The 23,050-nt window shown below is 38.2% G+C and overlaps 1 protein-coding gene across 1 annotated transcript in view; it reads right to left on the reverse strand.

The window, feature by feature from the left end:
- Positions 1-23,050, reverse strand: part of TBC1D22A (TBC1 domain family member 22A) — a 165,647-nt gene that overhangs the window by 130,882 nt on the left and 11,715 nt on the right. The window contains exons 2-5 of the mRNA XM_031059009.1: positions 8,122-8,385; positions 5,911-5,967; positions 3,876-4,216; positions 3,007-3,186 (exon numbers count right to left, since the gene is read on the reverse strand). Coding sequence (XP_030914869.1) covers positions 3,007-3,186; positions 3,876-4,216; positions 5,911-5,967; positions 8,122-8,385 — 842 coding nt within the window. The remainder of the gene's footprint in view (positions 1-3,006; positions 3,187-3,875; positions 4,217-5,910; positions 5,968-8,121; positions 8,386-23,050) is intronic.

Raw genomic sequence — 23,050 nt, forward strand, 5'->3', positions numbered from 1 at the left:
GCAGACAAACAGACCCTACAGCTACCCCACAGCTGTCTCCTGAGCTCAGCTACCCTACCAGCAGCCCCACTCTGCTTCCTGACCCTGCATCCCTGCACTCACTACAATCTAAATGCCAGGGGTCACTCCTCAAGTCCCCGTTCAACCAAACTGCTCCATACAGTAGGCTCCTTGTACCAGCCCACATTTCTTGCAGTAACTGCCTATTTCCACAAGTTCAAAGCAGCCAGCCTGTGGACCAAACCCAACTCCAAAATCTACTAGTGGTTTCCAATTACTAAAATAATATTCACTTCCAAATTTATACACATAATTCATCTTTTTGAGATTTTTCTTTTGGAAGAACACACCCTTTCACACCTCTAGTTGGCATACATACTAAAACTGCATTTTACACCATCTTTATAGGATAATGATTATTCAAATGGGACACAAAGGATTTCAAGGTCATTTGCATTACTTTGTATTTATAGTCAATGTTGATTTCTCTTGTTATGATAAGAGAATATGTGCATAACATGGCTACAGTTCCACAAATTAACTTACTTCTATTTTGCTTTGAAAGGACTTGTTACATAATCTATTTCAACAAAATGTGAAACTATATCAAGAAAACAAACACAATAGAAATACTTCACTTCAGTTTACTTCTACTTCCAAGCAAAACCAAGCCTAATACTTGCAGAAATGAAGAGAAATATTTACAAAAATGTCTCCACATCCTACTAATTTAATTCACTGTGACAAATAAAGCCCAACTATTCGTGGGTCTAACACAAAACAGACTCACACATACCACATGACGCCACACACACAGACAGAATAAGCCATCTGCAACAGAAAGCCACTATTCTTATATTACCACAAATTTTAGCTTAGAGACTATTGCCTAGTTTCTATCTTAGTACATTTCCAGTATTGTTCTGAAGAAAAACAGGGAAAAAAAAAAAAAAACATCACCCCAACAACAAATTTAAAAGTCCACCACACACAACCTGTAACACTTTCACAGGCTACTGCCGCCATAAATCAAGAATACTTTTTAAACATAATCTTCACTGTAGCACTGAGCTAAACCAAACATCTTCAAAAAATGCATATATTAAAAATGCATATAGACATGCACCCACCAGATTCTGATGAATTGTGCACACTGCAATAAGCATATACATGTTTGCATACGTATATATATGTACACACACTTTCCCTAACAGATACCAAGAAGGCAGTCCAAGCACTACTATCATACATGATCTATTCCTGAGAGCTTCATGATCATCAAGAGCTTGCATGTCATGAATAATGAGTTCATTTCTTTCACTAAAACTATAATGTATTACCTGTAGATAGATACATGTACTATTGGACATATTCAAGACACAAAATACATGATATTTGTGTAAAAAAAGTCAAAACTGGGTATAAACTTCTATTCACACAACTTCAAACTGTACTTTTCAGTTTGTACAGCAAGAGAAAGAACAAGCTTCCTATAAACACATGTAGAAAAGGCATTATTTAGTGGTTTGTACAAGAAATAATACTGAGAGCTTACAAGATATTTTTCACACTTTAATATCAAGGAAGCATATTCATATTTCACTTTCTTACATATATTTCAGGGTGAGATTCATCAAGTTCAATAGCAAAAAAAAAATATAGTTTGTTTTATGTTGACTAAGTTCACTACAGACAGGGTGACTGCACTCCTAATAGGACTGGAAATTTTCTTCCAAAATTATTTCACTTTAATCCATAAACCTGATGTACTGGTAAAGTATTCTAAACTAAATAGAAAGCAAAAGTGAAATGGATAGGTTTAAACTGAATTCTGTCTTTCCTCTGATTTTGCAACCTTATATAACAAAGATTTCTACTATCACAACATTCTTAAGCTATGAGTTTCCATGTCAGTCACAATCACAAAGGTCACAACATCGGTTAGATCAAAGGGCTAAAAAGCTATGTTTGATTACCATTTTCAAGTTTATGTAAAATATGTGTTAAGACCCCCCTTTATTCACAGTTGCATTTCATAAGAATGTCCTATAACTCACTGAAATGCTCAGTCTCATGCAGTTATTATAGTTTCCATAATTGTACTTTCCCAGTATCAATCTGACAATAAGACACAGCATGGAAAAAAAAAAAAATAAAAGCTACAACTTGGACTGTATTATATTGAAGAAGCCTCATGACAATGACCAGGCAGGAGAGTATCAATTCAAGAAGTGTAAACATGCAATTTCTACTTCTTTCTGTAAGTTTCCTGAAGATATCTTCCAGAATCATCTACCTCAAAGACATTTTCTTTATTCATTATTTTGCCCTCAACTCCTAATCACCAAGTTCTCCAAATGGAGTGTACTAATCCTGTTTCAGATTTTCACTTGGGATACAAAGCCATTTGATTCTGTGATACCCTCTTGGCACTTGTATTGACTATTCAGCAGCTAAAATCCAGTAAACAAAGGGAACAGTCAAGTTATCTGACAATACATTTGTTTTCCCATTGACTTGTTGTCAGCATTCACAGATGAGACACAGAACTACTGTATCAGCCTGTGAACACGAACAAGGCTCACGGAGTAGACAAGCAGTAATACTTACACGCCTCATGGTTTTTCACTCCTATTTATTTCCAAGCATGAAAATCACACTTACATAGCAAGCTGTTCCATTATCAGGCATTAACAATAAACACAGCTAATTATACCACGGGGTTTTTTTCTACAGAGATTAGTCTGGTAGGAAGAAATAATGTGAGAAAGAACAAGAACCCATCGAACACCCTACATATATCAGTAGGATGTATGCAAATCACTTATTAAAAGCAGGAGTGCTATAAACTTTCAATTTTATTCTTTCTTTTAAAAGATCAGTTTTCAATGTTGAAAGGATTAGATCCTAACCAAACCATAGGGCAGGACAGTACATCAAATAGGAAAATTCTACAGTTGAAGAATAGTTTAGATGTAATTCATAGGTTCTATGAGAAACACTCACCAAGATCTGTATTTGGGCCAGCAAGTAGCTGCTTAAATTTGTCCAGTCGAGATGCTTCTCTCTCAGTTAATGCAGGAGTAACTGAAGTGCTGTAGTCTGCCATTCCACTTGCCAAGGGAGGTATGGAAGTTTGAGGAAGTGACTGTGACCTCTGCATGGAAGAATTTTCACTAGCACTATCTGAAGGGAAAAAGAAGTATAGCAGTTAGCCTTGGCTAGTGAGAAGGCTACTAATCAGTTGAATTTAATTTTTAAATTTAAAACAGAATTCTGTTTTTGAAAAATGCAAACTCAAGTATAGCAGAAGTTTGGACTTCAAATTACTTGGATTTAGCAGAAGCAGCATTTCTCTTTGAAGCAGTATTCCACAATTAAAATACATCAGAGATCATATTAATAGCAAGGCTCATGGATTTCTAAAATCTGTGTTACTAAAAGCTGTTCTTTCCCTCACATTCTTAAACAAAAAGAAAACAAATTAATAAAACAACTACTGAGAAATCTTGAAATTATTGCAATTGAAAGCTTATAAACCATGGAAAAGATCACATGAGGGTGAATCTCCCAGTCCACCTGCATGATTTTGTCCTGCTTTTCCATATATTTTAGTTATATTTGTATTTTAATTAAATTTATTTATAATTTTTCACAATAGTGAAAAACAAATAGTGAAAACAAAACTTATTCTTCCCTCACACACATGCATTACAATTGCATAAGGCATGCAGTCTTCCTCTCAAATCACTAGTGATAAACAGTATTTTCCTGCAATATCAATAAAGGGTTGGGAAGGGTTTACTGTCTTACAAGAGCAAATATGGTAGCTCTCATCCTTTAACTCCCAAGATCGTTTTCACTTTTCAACATACCTAACGAACTCGATGTATGACCTTCACTGACTGATTTAACAAGCCTATTATCACCACATGCAACTGAAGTCAGCTGTGCAAATTCCTCTTGTTTTTCTTCCTGTAGATGTTCTTCCTGAAATTTATGCTGTTCTTGTAGCTTGCTGTGATTCTGAATTACTTTGTGAGCTGTTTCCATGACCACTTCTGTATTTAAGTTCTCAGCAGCTATTGCTAAGAGTTCATCATCATCATCTCCAAGATCCCAAGCATCACTTGTGTTACTTTCAAATTCTTGGAAGGTGCTGACTTTCTTCAATTTCACTGGAGTTGTAGGTGGCTTTGAACCTGGTTTTATCAAGCTGTTCAAAAACAAATAAACACTATTTAGAAAACTAGTAAAGAAGCAAAACACTCTGGGTACGACCAAACCCTGTAAGTTCATAGTTGACACTACATAGGTAGCAAATATTTATCTCTCTCCACACATGTTGCCACTACATCCACCCACAGTAACATACAGCTAAAGAAATCTGAAAAAAAGGGCTGTAAAAACTGACACTTTGTTGGTTTGAATAGAAACGAAACAAATCTTTCTTTCCCTTTTCTTAGAAAAACAAAGCCCAAATAAAAAAAAAAAAAGGCCAACCCCAAAATGACATGAAAGGATTACTACTAGACTAGCTTATAAAATAGGGCACACTGCACTGCTCTTGCTTCATCCATTTCTGTAGATTTCAGCCCTTTCAATGCAATTGCTGAATAACAGCACAGGAGCTGAAATCAAGTCATGGTCTACTCCTATGCCATCATAAGCAATCATGCAACACAACCACTGTCATAAACAAACCAAGTCTCACCTTAAAACTCATTAAATCTATCATTCCTCCCCATCCAGGCATGCCAGCACGGATTTCCTTCAGAACTTTGCTCTTCTCAGAGGAAAGATATTTCTTCCAGTTACTAGTCTAAGTGGACCCTGATCAGCTCCCAACCTTTTGCCTCTCTGTCAACAGGCAGTATGAGATATGAGCCAAGTATCCCTCCCTAGCCTGGAACTTGCTCTCACTTACAGCAATGCAGAGCAGTCACATCTCCCTTCAGAAATGAGCTGAGTAAGATATAACATTGAGAGGGTTTTTTAGTCTGTTCCCAAGAAATAAAGAAGTCACTGCCATTAATTTAACTGTGCTTTCACAGAATAAGTAAGATGGGAAGGGATCACAGAGGGTCATCTGCCCCAAATTCCTTGCTCAAGCAGGGTCATCTGGCACAGAATCACATCAAGATGGTTCTTGAGTTCGTTTCTGACCTCCCTCTCTCTCCACCTGGGCTAGTTTTTCTTTTTTCTGTTAAGACAAGGCAGGTAGAACGGCACATCAGAAAAAGTTCTTACCCAGTTCTCATACAGTATCAGTTATAATGCTTCTGTTATGTCCTACAGGGAGTATCTTCCCTAACAGGTGCAACAACACTTACACTTTCACCTGACTTGTCATCACTGTCTAAAACAGCAAGGACTTTCTCTAGTTCTGTCACTTCAAGCAATAAACTTCCAGTTCTTGTTACTGGGTCTCTACACCTCTGTATTTTGAGCCAGTCAATTTCATTTCTTTTGATTCCACCCTTAGGATCACACATTTCAACTGCCTCCAACTTTGCATCATATGAAAATTAACTAGAATGTTTACTTCTTCTACTATCTGAAACCAGCCCTTGAAAAAATTTAGTAGAAGCATGACGTCCTTCCAAGCAAATACTTGTCTTTGTGACACTATTTTATTACTTTACCACAATTTCCCGTGCATAAGGCATTAAAAATAAATAATAACAGTTGGCAATCTATGTTAGTTAAGATCTGAAAGAGCTGATTTGTTCCTGCAAATATGGTAACCATCAGGAAGTCACAAAGGAGAAGTCAAAACAGGGAAGTCAAGATTATGACAAAAATTGAAAAAGGAAGATTAACAATAAAGTTTACAGCCAACAGGAAAAAAAAAGAGAAGACAAAGGAGACACAAAATACTTGGAATATTTAAATATTAGGTTAACTCACGTTCCATGCAATAATGGGTCAAAAGGTGGATGCTGAGCTCCGTACACATGTTGGATACTAAAGGAAAACAAAGAGAGTTATCACAAAAATAATAAATATTTGGAGAGTTTCTGTGTATTAAATAGTCAATAATAAAGAGAAATTAATGTTCCAACAGTTGTCTGCTTCAAAAACTAAAAATAATAAACCTGCAATTGTGTGCATACTAAGAAGTAATTTAATAAAAATCATAGATTTGCTAAACAGGAACTCTGTGAGACCTAAGCTAAGGCTATTTTATTTTTCTAACCAGGAATTAAAATAATAAATAACTTAGACTCTGCAGTAAGAATCTACAAAAATTCTCTTCTCAGATTTATCATTTCTTCATCTCTTGCAAAAAGTTAAAAATTCTCAAAGAAATATCTATAGAGATTTAATCTTCTACATACCCTTGTCACCCAAAATCCAACCACACAGTTCTTAACCATTACTGAAGTACAAGGATGACAAAGCTACAGAAAAATGCAGAAGGTGACAGCTTAGAGAATAAAAGCCATAGGAGTACTAAAAGAATGCTTTGAAACAAGCTTCCAAAGACAGATTTACTCACTAGCCTCTAACATTACAAAATAGCACGTTATTGGGCGAAAACCAAAACTATCTACAAACTAAAAGTTCATTTACCTCCCAGTTATTGGGTATAAAACTATTTTGTAAATTAAAAAAAAGCCACAGAAGACATATCAAGACTTACATGTGGCTCCATATCAGAAATTATTACAACAGAACTCTCTAATTGTAAGAGAAATAAATCATATTTCATTATGATTATAAATCTTATGCAACATTAACAACTACCCAAACCTGTAATAAAAATCACATAGAACAAACATGCCCTCCTGACACACCAAAAACTATCTCCAGACCATAAGGATAATTCCAACCTTAGTAAACCTGATCTACCTGATTTATCTGAGATAGAACCAAGCCAAAATGACTGCAGTCAAAACAGATTTTAAGAGAGGCTTAGATTTTCACAAGAGCTGCAGCATTAACACCAGTGAAACTAGCCCTAGGGATGACTGAAAATGGTGGTTTACCAAAACTCTTAATGATTTTTATGTGATTCCATGGAAATCAATCCCCCACAAGCCTTTCCACAGAGCCACATGCCATCCTTTCCACAGCCACATCCCTGCTCTATGCCCACATGAGGGTCAGGTGTCACTGCCCATTTCCACAGACACAGCACGTGCCCTTTCCTTACACCACTCTGTGAATACCTGCCATGCAAATCCACTCAAACAGAAAACAACAGTCCTCTCCACGCCATGAAAAAATGAATTAAAATCAAAAGCAGATTCTCCACAGTGTCCTTGTTTTTCCACAAGCCTGCAGTTGCCTGCAAATTAACTGCAACTATTTACAGATCCTGTGCAAGGGAGGAAGGCCAGAAGTGTTTCACCCTCAAGAGACTCAGCAAAGTTACAAAGAAAACATATTAAAAGAAGGACAACAGGTGAACTGCAAAGTTAGTTTGTAACTAAAGAAATAAAACCACTCCAGGTTAGTGCTCATGGGCTGCTGAAAAAGTAAGAAGGTAAATGATGAGCAAGACCACGTTGCTGAGTTCACATTAAGGGTATAAAATACAGAGTTACTGTTCCCTGAGAACCACAAGTGCACATCATTCTTACAAAAAGAATATAGAAAACTGTACTGTAAGAACAATTTAAGGATAAAACCAGAGAATGTTATTGTTAAATAATAATCTGAACATGTATTTCCATGCTGATATAACAGTCAAAAGAGTTAACAGGACTTTGGGAATCTCTTCCCCAGAAAATCTTGAATGGGAGAATGTGCTCGTAGCTCTTTACACTTACACAACGACTGCTCTGCCGCTCGCACTTCAGAAGAAAGCTGAGAAATTGACAATGTTTCAAAATACGTAGCAGAAACTAAAACATGTCTCTATGCCTAAAAAATACAGCTTCCTACAAAGTATTTAAAAAAACTTCATGACTTGTATCAAGTTTCAAAACATCCTAACTTGGCCCTGCTGAGAGCTACAAACATTCTCCCACTCAACATTTCCCGGCGAACGCATTCCCACGATCACGTTAACTCCTTTAACCGCGATGTCAGGCTGGGAGCGCACATTCGGACAATTATTGAACAATTATTGAACAACCTTTCCGACACAAGCTAGAACCAGCGCTAACTGACCACCAGCCATCTCCAGCAGACAACTGGAGGCGCCCAGCGCCGGAGGCTCCGAGCGCTGAGCTAACAAGGAACCCGCGTCCCAGCAGCGACCGAGCGGACACGGTGCCTGCGGGGAGACTCAAGGACCCGCGGGGTCCCGCGGGGCTGGAACGCGGTGTTGGGGTCACAGCGGAGCGGGACGGCCACGGACGCCCCCCCGGCCCGGCACCGTCCAGGGGCGGGCCACGCTCATCCCCCTCCGCGCTCCCGGCCCGCTCCCTCAGGCTTCACTCCCCGCCATTCCCTTCCACAGAAGCACCACTGAGCGCCGCCATTTTGGGACAGGGAAACAACCCTGCGCCTTATTGGCCCCCCGAAGCGGCCCGGAAGTTTGAGCCAACCAGAAGTGAGATTGCTGCCGGGTGGGCCCGCTCGGGCCAATCGCAGCGAGGCGATGCTGAGGGGAGGGGCGGCCCCGGCCCCGGTGCCCCGTCAGGGCTGTGCCCGGGGCATTCACCGGGCGTTCCTCGGCCAAAGCTTTCCTGTGAATCAGGAATTGCTCCGCGGCTCTCCGAGTGGGACGTTTTCAGACTTTAGTCTTCTTTGATTGAACCGAACAGAGCAATTCCTCAGAGTACTCCTCAGAAGTGCAAAACTTGCCTTGTAAATAGACGGTGATACTAACTGAAGATCGGTGGGCATCGGTTTATAACAAAATCCATCGCATTTTTTCTACTTTTATATTTTTACATTTATTTCCAATTATTAACACAGTTAGTGAGCGGGGAGACTTTAAGCTTTCTCTGTTTGAAAGTTCTCCCAGTCATTGTACCCACTTCATTTAAGGCTTTGAGATGGTACAAGGCTGAGGGGTTTTACATGTATCTATCTGTAGATTTTCCAGCAATACATCACTTCACAAGGATACATCACTTCTGCCAAGAAAATAAGTCTGATTTGATGTTATTCTTTCAACTATGGCTCCTGAGAAACAAGTGCTGAATTACGGGATTTTTTGCTGCATCTCAATGCAATTTAGCATATAATTTAACACGTCAACAATTGTTCAGGGAACATCCTGCCGCAATTAAGCCAAAAAACTGGCATATCGTACCAGACCTGATGTGCAGTGCAACCTTTGATCTTTAGTATGTATTTCATGTGTAAGTTATTTCTTAAGAACTGAAAAAAAAATTCTTTCTGCTTTGGGATTTACTTTAGCAGTTGCCTTCTAAAAACTGACAAAAATGAAATGTTTCACAGATCTTGCTAGATCACTATCCACAGGTGAAAGCTGTAATTTCAACGCCTTTTATAGATATGTATGCTATGGGAAGTACCACCTTCTCCATTTGTGTCCTTTAAGTAGGATTCATCTTACACATTCTGGACCTTGAGTGTCATCAGCATTAATGGAATACACAAGAAAAATAATATGATCTCTGTCTGTTAGCTAAAGTGAGATGAAACCTGCAAAGTCATGACTGGAACTTTGCTTGGTCGTAGCTAGACAAATGTAAATTATACTTGTTGCTGCTAGAATACAAAAATGAGGTGTTTCTCTTGTGACAGTCAAAAAAGTGATAAATCCATAAAACATACATTCCATCATTCTCATTAAGATGGATGTTAAAACTGTGTTTCAGTTATTTTTATTTGTTCATTTTTGATGTTTATCAAAGAGAAACATAGATTCAGCCTAGATAGCCCAAGCCATCTGTGATCCTTATGACAGTTGACCTGAATCCTGAAGCGACACCATTTAATTTTTGTGTCAGTCTGGTGCAGCCGTGTGGAACTTCTGGTTGATTTTAGTAGCAGAGGTTTTGCTGAGATAATCAAGTCAGCGCAAGGTTAACTGTATTATTAATATTTCATTATATTAAGTATATGTTCCTAGGTTTTTAATGTGGTTCAGAATTTAGCGCTGGCAACAATTGGCTGTTGCATGGATTGTTCCCTGAATAAATCTGACTTGCAAATGGGACTACATTTGTATCAAGAACTGCAAGTGCCCTCCTCTGCTACTGTGAAGGGCTGCTGCCGGTTTGAGACCTGTGGACTGAAGTCCTACAGAGCTGGCTGCTGTTGACTTTCAAGAAGGCAAGGATACTGTTTGTATTCCCTTCCCATTCATTTTTTATATTTTCTCCTTAACCTGAATGTTGTTTTACCCCTGGCACAAACCTGTGTTGCCAAGGTTCTGGAGGTGCAAGGGATTTGGAAGGAGGAACCTTTCAAGACCTCACCAGGTAAGTTAGGTGCAATTCTCCATGCCCACCACTCAAGCTGATCTGGCCACAGAGAGTGTGTCCTTGAAGAGAACTTATCACATGGTACTAATTGAGTATCACAAGAAGGTAAGTTCACAGCTATGGAAGGAGGATTTGGTCTGAGCATGAGTTTTAACAGTGTCACTGCTTAACTTTACAGAAATGTGACATGGGCAGCTGAGAGTGTGCACGGGTTCCACTGCCAGTCTCTTTATGTTTGAGGAGAACTGCCAATGTCCAGGTGCTGACATTCAAGGAGTGCAGCGACACTGCAGTCACTGCTGGGACTCACTGCTCCAGCTGGTCAGCACAGTCCTCAAGAGCATCCCAACAGCCAAACCAGCTTTTTCAAATCTGCACAGCTGTATTAACTAGGCTTTGCCTCATGTATTACTCAATACAGTAATATTTCAGTACCATTTCTATAGGAATTTCTGTTGTTTCAGAATAATAAAAAATATTAAAATATCTACTGTAGTGTTTGTTTTGTTTCATGAAAAGTTGTATGTAAGAATTTATAGTTAGGAAGTGGTCTGTTGCCAGTATGGTCAAATAATGTATTGAGCTAGAGGGTATTTTGTAGACTTCTTCCTTTTTTCTTTTCTCCCGTTTTTCCCTTTTGAATTTTTTTTCATGATTTGTGTTCCTTTTAACTTGAGCATTTTTCAGAATTAGGTAACTGCATACAGTTGGTGATTGTTACTGAGGGTGCTTGGAAAGTTTCTGTTTAATCTAGGATCTACATGAGTAGCCATGCTCTTGGCTGACCAAAATTAGCAGTGTTGTAGCTTGCCCTAGCAGTGTTTTGAACAAAGTAGGCACTGAGATGTTTATTTAGTGTGATAGCTGGTGAGCTGTGCACCCAGGTGGACATTCAGGTTGGGTTTTAGCTCGTGTTCTGGAAAGCTTCTGCTGTGCTGGTGTGGTTACACAGCTTTCTCTGTGGAGGGGCAGTGGTGTCTTGGGAAAATTAAGTTTTTCTGACTACAGATGTGAGAGTATAGATTGGTGCTAAACATAGTTAGCTAAGTTGACAACAGCACTCCTCTGCTAACTTAGCTGCACTCAGAGCAGGAGGATTTGCAGATAAAGTTGTATAAGCTGGGGAGTGCTTTTCATGCTGATCCTTACACTGCTGTGTCAGCAACATGCTGCAACTGCGAGGTGTGGCCTAAACTCACTCTACAAGCCAACAAGGCCATGTGTCTCTATGTGTGTTTTTTTCTGTTTGCTTTAGTCAATAAGGACTTAAGTTGACTAAGTCGACAAAAATTAGTGAAAAGTGAATTCAAATGAGACACCTCCATGCTGAAGCATTATTTTATGCACTTTTTTACTGTTCCAGCAAACTAGTGAAAGTTCTCCTGAAGTACACAAGGCTTTTTATGGTTGCTGGTCACTCTTTTGTCTGGTCCATGGGCATGCCCTTCTACCAAGCCATTGTCTCCATGTACTTTATTGTGAATATCATGGGAGAAACAGTTCTTGAAAGTAAAATTGAGCAAATGGAGTGAAGTTACCAAGCAAAATCAAAATTAGGTAGAATCAGAGAGAGGAAGACAGCAGTTATTCTTGGGTAGAAAACAATCCCAGAGAGTACAGTACTTAGTACTTGGTCCAAAAAGATACAAGACAAGGTAAGATAAAAGGAACAAGCAATCATGTAGAAACAAGGAAGAAAGAAAACAGGGATGTTAAAGAAGAATGCTATAACCAATAGCTGCATTCAAAGAGGTTGGACATGGTCCAGCAAATCACACAGGCACAAGACCTCTGTCAGGGCAGTGCAATTTTTCTCCATAAAACTGGAGAGGAAAAGAGAGAGAAGGAATCAACATAAGAGAGTAATGGCCAGAAGGAGTCATCATTGAAGACAAGCCATCGCTGTAGTATTTTGTAACTTTTGCTCTGCAAGTGCCTTTCCTATTACACATTAATTGAAAAAGATTTTGAAAATAATAGCAAATTTGCAAAAATACATTTACATTGGTAATGCACATGTATGGAATCATGCACACTCACTCTATTCAATAACAGTGAAAGAATGCTGTGAGACAGAAAACTAAATAAATAAGTAAATAAATAAATAAATATGTGCTGGTTTGGGCTAAATGTCTTTGTCTTGTTTCTCCATCTAGAAGAGTGATTGATGTGGGTAGTTTTCAAAAGTTGTCCTTCACTAAAATGTTAGTGCCAATGTTCATTTGACATTTCATGCATTTTAGGTGAAGGGTTTTTGCTTTATTTTTGTTTGTGTCCACACATCAACTGACACAGCCTGCTGGGTGTAGCCTGGCACTGCACTCTGTGCCCAAGGACTGCTGCTCACGGGCAGCCCAGTGGATGGAAATGCTCTTTCCTGAAGTCTCACACAATATGCAGTTAAGGCTTAAATGACTCAGAGAAAGAAGGACACTATGTAAGTGGATGTACTGGGTAGAAGACAAGAAGTTTGCAAAAACAACAAGTCCTCTTTCAAATGTATTTCTAGTTCTTTGAAATTCCTCCTAATTTTGCCTCCTCTACATACATAACATAAACATAACATTGCAGCATGACAAAACTTCATGCCCAGAGTAATAAATCAATGTATATTTGTCTCTGAGCCACGATAATTGCCTTACATTCATTGTTGAGAGAAACTTATTTTCTTTAAAGTATTTGGTTAATTTGTTTTCTGAATTTCATGTTCAACTTACTATCAGAACAAGGTGAAAAGCAAAATCATTGGAGCATTAGTTTATGTTTCTTGGTGTTAAAAGGTCTCGAGACATTGGGAGAGCTTTAGAGATGCCAGGAGACCTGCTTAGTACTGTGATTTGATGAGGAGATAGTCAGTCAGTACCATTTCTCTAAGATCAGTAGGAGAAGGCAGCTCCTTGGAACAGACACAGAACCTATTTTGGTTTTGCTTTTTTTTTTAATGCCAAATCATAACAAACAGCAAAGCTATTGCTTTAGGCTAAAACCTGGGCATATATGAGAACAATGTAAAAGATGGGTGTCTGGAGCTTTTCTGAATCTACAAATGTGTTTGTTTTCTTTCCTTAAGAATCATCTGTAATGTACTTGAGTGCAAAACTAGATTTGGGCATGTAATATGAGAGTGAGCAGGGCTCTCGGACCCTTAGGTTTCTGTTTTAAACAGCCATACTCATCTTGCTTACTATGTGCCTCAATTTTTTCTTCTTTTCACAGTTTGTATTATCGAAATTTTTTTGAGAAAGTATCTGAAACAAAGTGTCTTATAACTTTAAGAAGGAATTCAACAGCAAGCTTGTGTGCTTTGGTTCAACCACTCTCTTTTGGTTGTTTTTCTTCTAATGGACAACTTAATCTCAAATTTCAGGAAGAACACTGGACACAGACAGAAGTATTTATCAGCATTATTTACTTTTTCATTATTTCAGTTCGTTCTCTGGACAGTCTGTCTTTCTTTTTGTATTTGGTCCGTTGTTCCCAGATGTATTTAGCATGGAGGCATTGCATTTGGCATGCCAGTAGCATCAATCATGCCCTTGGTCCCTTCCTTTTTTTGGTCAAGAAAAGCTCTTTAGAAGTAAATCTTTAACTCCTCACACATATCTAAGAGTGGAGACATGATGATACACAGAAATTTCAATGAATTATCTACAGCAGATGTTTTCAGGAGTTAGAATGCCTTAAACTGTGTGTTAATTGACATCTACCATTTATCTTGAGAGCACACATTTGTTATCTTACAATATTTATGACTGACAGCAGCAGGATCTGGGGTTTGGAGATTTTTTTCTCTCGTCTTATCTTTGACTATCATCACTAGTGCTTCATCACTAGTGCTTTTATGGTTTTTTTTTTTGGACCTCTGTATTTAAGTCTACCACTGACATCTCTTTTCATATCTCAAAGCCCCTGTTAGTGCATTTTTCATATCATTTGTGTCTATGGGAGGGATTAATTTTTGTTGGTGTTTCTTGAAGATAGCAAAGCCTTCACCATGCTATTTGACCCTATTTATCTCTCAATTAATTTCTCATTGATCCAAATGTGTATTAGAAGGTAATTAAGTTTCACAGTTTGCTTTTTAATGCCATTTCAGGGTTTCTCTGCATAGCAGTTGAAATGTACACTTGAACTGAAAATAGTCTTATTCCTGTCTTTCTTAGTGTTCCACATATTTTCAGCATTAAAATCCTATTAATGCAATTTCTGTAAAAAAGGATTAGTGGTAGAGTAAGTTCAGGTAGTGTAAGGTGAATGAAAAATCCCAGATAAAATAAAAAAATTACAGCTGGCCTTACAGTGTATTGCATAGATATCATTCCCAGAAGCATCTTCAGTGTAATAATTATAGTTGTTATTCAATTCAAGTAAGTTGTATCAAAGCCATGGTTTTTTTCTTCTGAAAGAGGAATGGACTTTGCTACTTAAGAGATAAGTCTGTATCAGGTCTCATGAACTGACTGTTATTGAATATTTATTGTTGGTTTTGTGGTTTGTGTATGCTTTTGTTGGAGAGCAAATATAAACATGAACAATGAGTGTAATGAAGATAATGCAGTTGGAGTCCCAGTAACAGTGTCTTTCCAGCATGACTTTCAGTAGAAAAGAGTTACTGAGTGCTCCTGGGGTACTGCTGTTGGCTGAGCTGCCCGTTTTACTAGTGAGAGTGTTGCCAAGGCTTAGGATTTAGTAGCAGAGAGGTTGAGAGCTTAGTGGAAGAGACATAAGTAAAATTATAGTGCAAAGAAAATGGGAGTAGCTACAGATTTTTGGGTAAAAATATATGATAAATGTAACAAAGTATTTTATACATTTGCTTTTAGGTGTTGCTGCTCCTTATCCAAGAGGTATGTCCTGTTAGTGAGTTGGATTTGTAAAGCAGTCTGTAGCTGAAGATGATAAATGCTCTCCCATATTTAATACTGTTGGGGGGAAAAAAAACCAAAACTTGCAATTTTTTTCTTTCTAGATCTTGTTACTTTTGAGAAGTGGGTAGGAATAGTAGACAGTTTTCAGCTAAGTAAAAAAAAGAAAACTCAGACTAAAACGCAAGATTTAAGCATTTTTCTATTCTTATCACTTTCTGGTATAACACAGCATGTAGCATCATGTTGTAAAGTAATAAAAGAGAATAGCTTAGCTTGTAAACCTTGAAATGAAAATTTGCAATTTTGCTTGAATGGTCTTGACAGTTGTGTCAGGACTGGCAATCTTAGTGCGAGAAATGAACTGAAAATACTGATGTAAAACCACCAGAGAGTCCCTAAGTTTTGAAGAGAAATTGATAAGGTAATCACAGAAAGCTCTCAGAAGTTAAAGCCATTTTAAATTGAAAGAGCTCAAAGGTTTAATCTCTTCTACTGAAATCTTGAACTATAGTGGTAGTAATTCTAGTACGCGTGGTCATTAAAATAAGATTTCTCAAGTAACCAGAGCAAATAAATATGTTAAATGTAATTTTTCAAAGATCTTTCCAACACCGAAACTCGGCCACGGCCCGTGGAACAGAAACAATATTGAAATACTAATGAAGTCTGAAAACTTCTGTGTTTTTTCCTTCTTGGTTTTGTTTTGTGAGAGGAAAGACTTGCTTAAGGAGATTGTGTCTTACACTGTACTAGTTAATGCAGCCAAGGGAAGAACAAAGAGATTTCTACCAGACAAAACTTTGTCTATTCTTTTACAAACCTTAAAAAAAAAAATCATGTCATACTGTATTTTTGTTCCCCTATTAATAACACTGTAATTATTATGACTATCTGTCTGAACCCATGCCACCTTTGTTGTCTATGACATATAAATCTGTATGTGATGATCTTCTGTTTATACCAGTTCTCAGTCAATGCTAGCCAGCATTTTTATTAATGCTCTAAACATTCAAAATCACTTGTGGCAAAAATTAAAAGTTTCAAGTAATGATAATGGTAATCACTACTCCGAAATGTAGCAGAGCCATAACATCAATTAGTTGTTGGGAAGTAATTCTGGAGGAAGTGTTATTAGTTTTAGAAATATTGCTGAAAACTTTGCTATGGTTTAGCTATAATTCATTGGTCCTGACTGAGGTTTTTACTGTGTGAAATATCTATGTTCCTTGTGCAGAAAATCAGAGGAGATGATCATAACCATCCCTGGGGCTGAAGAACCTATGAGTTGCTCTCAAAGCTATTCTGTTTTTAATTTCTTGATATTATTCAACTCTCTTTGGCTGAATTAAACTCTCGACAGTATTATATTGTTTTAGATATGGCATATATATATATATATATGAATGCATATGAGATACAGATGCTTACTTTTATTTAGAAATCAAATTAAAATGTCGTTTTGTTAGAATATCACCAAGAATAGTGGACTTTTCATCTTTCTGGCAAAAGGAAATTTAATGGAACAAACTTACTGAAATTACTGTGTCTAAAGTCTCAAAATGAACTTTCCTATGTTTGTGTACTGAAGAAAGGAGGCCAAGTGGCACTGCATAGGTTTTAATCCAACTAAAATCTAAACTTCTCTCTGGAAATTTGCTCTGTTTCTTCTCACTGAGAAGTCAAGAGAATTGGCACCTTCTCTAATATGGCTTATGGGAGGGGGGGTCTGTCTTGGAACCTTTTCCTTTGGAAACAGAACAGTAACAGGCAATTTCTTCGTAGTTCTTAAATAATTACCCAGTTGAAGTGTGAATATATGGGAATAGCAAAGGAATAAATCACCCCAGCAGCAGCTATATGCATTTTTTATAGTATCCCAATTTTCTCTCTTTTACACTGCACAATAGAAGAAAATGTCCACTTTATTTCATTGCTAATAGTTGGCAGTATGCTGAAAACCAGTAAAGTTAATGAGAAAATTATTATGGCAGAGAAATGCTGGTCAGTTTTCATCTAGTTTTTGGAAATGATGGATCTAGGATAAAACTGCTTTTAGTTGGCTTTGAATTTGGTCATTCTTCCTAAAACCCTTGCTGTTCTGTAACCTTTCAGTATCTAACTTAGCTTTGGAAATTTTCTGTTGTATTTATGAAGTTGAAGCTTGTACTTTTGTTTTCACCCATGCCAAAATGGGAAACAAACACATATGTTAATAAATCCTTGTTTGCATTCAAGTTCTTCTTTCTTGAAGGCAAAGAGCTATTCATCACTGCATCTCTGATGATGATGCAATCTGAGCAATGAGATGCATCACTGCATCTCACTGCTCTTTTCAGTGTGCTCAAGCATGTCTGTAGAGGGGCTGAGGTGCCCTTGGCTCTACTGGAAACATTATGTCATCATCTAAACAAGATGTTGTTATGCCAGGAAAGGATCAATACTTTGATGAGTAGCTGCTGGCTCAAAACTGCATTGTTATTTTATAAAGGACCACTTGGAATACATTCCAAAGCATTTCTCGTGGTATGAAACTCTAGGGATTTGATTTGTCTCTCTGCCCAGGAAAATGAGTTGATTCATCTGTAAATACATGTCTGCCAACCTCAGATAATAAGAAAAAATGCATCTTGTGCCCACATCAGGCTTCAGTCTTTCAGCCATTTAAATAGTTTACTCTCTTTGTGAAGGAAGTACTTCACATACCAAGAATTAATTCAGTGGGGAAGAGAGGAAAAGCTTTTAGCCTTTTTCCTGCTGCTGAGACCAGATGAGCACACGCTTGTGTCTGTGTGACCACACAGCCCTGGCAGTGCTTCCCTGGGTGGAGTGCAAGGGCTGGCAGCCCCCAGAGGCTTAACTTGGAGAGGGTGCAGTGCTGCAGTCCTGAGGAGGTAATGCAGTGCTGTAATCCTGGAGAGGGTGCAGTGCTGCAGTCCCGGAGAGGGTGCAGTGCTGTAATCCTGGAGAGGGTGCAGTGCTGCAGAGCTGGAGAGGGTGCAGTGCTGCAGTCCTGAGGAGGTAATGCAGTGCTGTAATCCCGGAGAGGGTGCAGTGCTGCAGACCTTCCCCCTGCCCCCCCCTCCAGCCTGCTCCCCAGCCAGGCTGCAGTGCCAGTGCTGACATCTGTGTCTTCCTCAGGACCTGCAGCTGAGACAAACCAGAGCCACAAGCCTCTGGGCCAGTGTGCTGGGAAAGGCAGGACAGATACAGCTGAAGGGCTCTCTGCTGGAACAAGCTCAGCTCTCTGCTGAGAAACAAGTCTTGGAAGAGATTAGTGTTGTTCAGAGTACTAAACTAGCACAACTTTGGATAATATCATTAGTATACAACAACCAAGGATTATGTAACTGGTTAGCAAAATGGTTTAAAAACTTTTTGGGGTCTTCTTGTATCGTTTTCATGCAGTTGGCAGTGGCTTTAGCAAAAAGGCTGTATGGAAGGGAAATCCTATAGCTCCTTATGAACTGCTGATATCTGAGGGGAAAACTACCTTGCTAGATATCAAAGCATCATTTAACCCTCCCATGGACTCCTTTAATTCTTCTATTGGCTCAAGACCCAAGTAATCCAATTTGAGGATTTAAATGCATAAAGACATGGAATTATTTTGTGAAGGTCTTTTTCCTTTTATACTGATGAGGAAAAAAATTACTCCAATAACCTTAATATGGGAGAGAAAAAAAAGGAGAGTTCAAAATCTTTCCATGATACATAAATTTTCCTTATTCTTTTTAGATTGATTGTCTGTTTATACTAAGCTTGATAGAGACTCAGTACCTAGTACAGTTTTGAATGAATTTGACTTGTCTAACAGAGAGAAGTTGCTCATTGGTGTTACCAAAGTAAACAGATATATTTACCTTGACAGAAAGCATTCTTAACTCACTTGTATTAGGTTCAGATCTAATTTGTCAAGAATGCTCCCAAGCTCTTCCTTGTGTTATGGGATGCTGAAAATATTGAAGAATTCCTTTTCATTCTACATCAATGTAACTATTACAACCCACCATCAAAATGCTGATTATAACATTATGCTTGTAAGAGCTTCTAAATTATTGACAAAAATGATGGTTCTTTTCTGGAAACAAAACCAATGCAGAACCTGCTTTTCATACAGAAACAATGTGATTCACTGCATCTGGAAGGCAAGGTCAGCCTGAATACTTATTTTGCCTTAAAAGAATTCCTCAGTGTTTGTTTGCTGTTTTGTTTCTTTCAACAGTGAAGCCATATGATATTTCAGCTGAAGAAACAGGCAAGGAATTTTATCAGTGCTCTTGTGAAAAGCCTTTCATAGCATCCATCATCTCCTGAAAACTTCAGTGGGATTGTTCATCTCCTTGATATCAAGGAGAAAGGATCAATATCTGAGAGATCTATTGTAAGTTTAGGAGTCCTGAAGAAATCAGCCAGCAACAGGCATCTGTGGTTCTTTGAATGTTTATTCTTTCATGCAGTCTTTTTTTCTTTTGCCACCTGCACATCTAACCTGCATTGTTACTGATTTTTATCTGGCAGACAGGCCTCAATATACACATACATGATGCCAGGAGAAACTAAACCTAGGTGGAAAGGTTTCACACTGCCCTGAGAAACACTGATTTTTCTAAAAAGCTCAGATACAGGTATTATGAATTCTAAGAACAGTAGCCTTGAACAAAGACTTTTTTTCCTAGAAAATATCTGAGAACTTTTTAACAGACAAGAAAGAAGAGCCTTGTATGCTTTTGAGAGGACTGCGCTTTGTAACTTTGCCCCTTCTGTAAGTCTGCTTCATTTGTTCTCTATTATGCAACAAACTGAAAGCATCACTGTATAAGTAGCTCTCACTATCCCTTCACACAGGATCAATGTTTTTTCTCATTTAATTAGGCAAAAATAAAAATTTGTCGTATTATTCCTCATATAAAAGCATCTTCAAAGCCCATTGTCTTAGTTTCAATTATCTGTTGACCAAGTATTGGACTTTTAATGTTCAATTTTTCTTATTGAAAGAAGGACATAGCTCAGGAGCATCTTCCCACTTGCAGAGGAGCTGGGGAACACCTTCCTTGCCACCAGCGTTTCCATCCTGTACTCTACCGTAAATGGAGTTTCACATTTACTGATGATTCCTCTCTGAGAAAAAGCAAGCAGTTTTCTCTGAGGTTGCTATTAATACCTCATTATGAGATTATGATAAGAGATCTCCCTGGAGTCTGCCAGCAAAACAGCTGTTGTAGTAGGTGTGTCAATACTGCTCAGTGCTGTGATGTTTTGGTAATCTCAGTCTTGAAGGTAAAGTCAGGCATCATTTGCAGCATGTCCAGCTGTCAGTCAGCTGCAGACCAAGGAGTTCTGGAATGATGTTTGAACCTGGCCTTTCTCATGTCAGCATGACCACGGGGTTGCTAATCTGCATTTTTGGAACCTACCTACTTTGATAATTAGTGTATTAGGAAACAAAGTGTCTTTCTTAGAGTAACTGCAACATTGAAAACATTAAGATTGTGATGGAAATATGTTAATACAGGAAAGGAGAAAAAGTCCTTCCTGAATTTTGAAGAGCACATCCTACTTTATCCTACACTTGGAAGTGTTGTCCTTCTATACAGAAGAATGATTGGAGGGTGACTTCTGCTTGAGATGAGTAAAAATTCCATCATATTTCTTTATCTATTTTTAAGGTGCATTTTCAGTCAATTCATACTTTCCCTATACAAAATTCCCAGAGATCTGGCAAAAATTATGGACTTAGAATTCTCCTTAATTCCAGTGCTATGATAGCTGTGCAAACTCATACAAAAGCTGCTTGAGCAGCAGTAGTAAAAACAGTGCCAAATACATTCAGCTGTTTACTTTCAAGCTAGGAAGTGCTGCAGGGATCTTGGCATATGGCCCCCACTATTTGAAATCTGAGGAAATTCCCACTGGGTCTGAGACCAAACACTTTCTTGCAGCCATTTGGTGGGCTTTTACTACTGCAGTGTTTTAAAAGCTGTGATGGTTAGCAGCTTCTCACTGCTCAGGAATCCAGCTGAGCTGCCCCACAGAGTGCTGTTCAGTTTGCCATGGTTGCAAGCACAATTCAGCCACTCCCAGCTGTGTTCTGCCTACTTACAGCAATGATTAATTTCTTCCCAAGGCTTCAATATAAAAGCCATCTGAAGTGAGTGATGTGCAGTGCTTCATTCTTCTTTGCTATGTTTTTTAATATCAAAGCTGTGAATGATTGTTTTTTCACATTAGAATTTTCAGAAAAGACATCCCTTACATTCCTGGTTTTATTCTAGTGGACCTACATAAGCAGGCTGAAAACAAACCAGTAACTGAAAATTGGGGTGGTTTTTTATGTAAGAGGCAGGATTAAATCTCTTTAAATGGTACTTACTACTTATTGATTAATACAGAATTCATACATATTAATAAAAATAGTGTTGGTAAAATCTGAGGCAAACCCTCTTTCCTTTCTCATCATTCATTTTTCACCAGTTTGATGTTTCTGTTTGTTTGTTCTGTTCTGGATTTTTTGTGTTTTATGCTGAGCAGGAATCAGGACATTATGGGGGTTAACTCATGATAATGACAGTAAGGGGTAGAAAAGTTGATTGTAGACTGCAAGGTTAGTAGGCCCAACATTTCCTACATTTCATCAAAGTAATTCTGGTTCCAAAGCATCCCCATGGCTTCTTGTCACAGCTTCACTGCTGCAATTCAGACTGGTGCCCAGCTATGGCAGGTCAGCTGCACTGCAGCCTGAGAAAAGGAGGGTAACCATTAAAACCAATTTGTGTTGATTGTCCTAGAACATTCTACTAAAGTGTTTGTAATGGAAATAGTTTCCAACAAGCCTTGAAACTATTCTTAAAATTGCCTCATTTTGCATGAAAGAGAAAAATGTTATAATTTGTTGAACAACCACTGATTTGATGAAAGTTTTTGCCCACTCAGAAATGAATTTTAAAGCACAATGGAAGAAGCTGACTGTCTGGGAGACCTTCCCATGGGTGTTGTAAAGGTCAACCAAATTCCAAGCCAACCATTTCCCCCACAACAAATGTTACCAAGAGATTGCATCTTGGGCACTGCAGTGCTTATGTTATTTTGTGCATTTGTTCTATGCCCTTCCCTCAAATAATGAAGAACATTTACTCCTGAGCTATTCCATACTACAAAATCTCATTCAGGATTTGATCATTCACTAGTAGCTTGCTCTGAACAAGATCATTAGTTTATAGGCTGATTTTCTGCTTCTACTATGAATTTTCAAATATTGGTGTCTCCAAGGAAAACAAAAGAGGAAAATGCATTATGCCTTCCAAATTAATTGGTAGGAATAAACTTGAAACTTGACTGCTTGTGTGGTTTAGTTATTGTATCAGCTTGAAGTAGCTTCTTCACCAAATTAAAGAGATACAGCCCTTCTGTGCTCACCATGCTCCTGTATGAGTCAGAGATTTCCATAGAAAATGCATCCACCTGTGGATTTCTGATCAATGGAGCATTCTGTGTACCTGTTCTTAAGAAAATTATATTATGGCTTTTTGGGTTTAGCTGGATTGATTGGATTTTTTTTGAGTAATTTATAAAAAGTCCCAGCAGCATGGGGTAGTATGTGGAGTTTGGGTAGATTATATGAAAAGTGACTAAGTTAATTCTATACAGTCAGCTGGAATATGTGAAAAGGAGGATGGATGGTATGATAATACCCCAAAGATACTCTAGAAGCAGGTTTGACTGAACATACCCTGCCAGCTAGTGGTTCTGAACTCCTAAACCAAAAACAGGAGTCTTCTACAAGGGGTTAGAAGTAGCTACAGGTGTGTTAGCACTTGCCCCCTTACAGCA

This window comes from Geospiza fortis, unplaced genomic scaffold (assembly GCF_000277835.1).
Source record: "Geospiza fortis unplaced genomic scaffold, GeoFor_1.0 scaffold424, whole genome shotgun sequence".
NCBI classification, from domain to species: Eukaryota; Metazoa; Chordata; class Aves; order Passeriformes; family Thraupidae; genus Geospiza; species Geospiza fortis.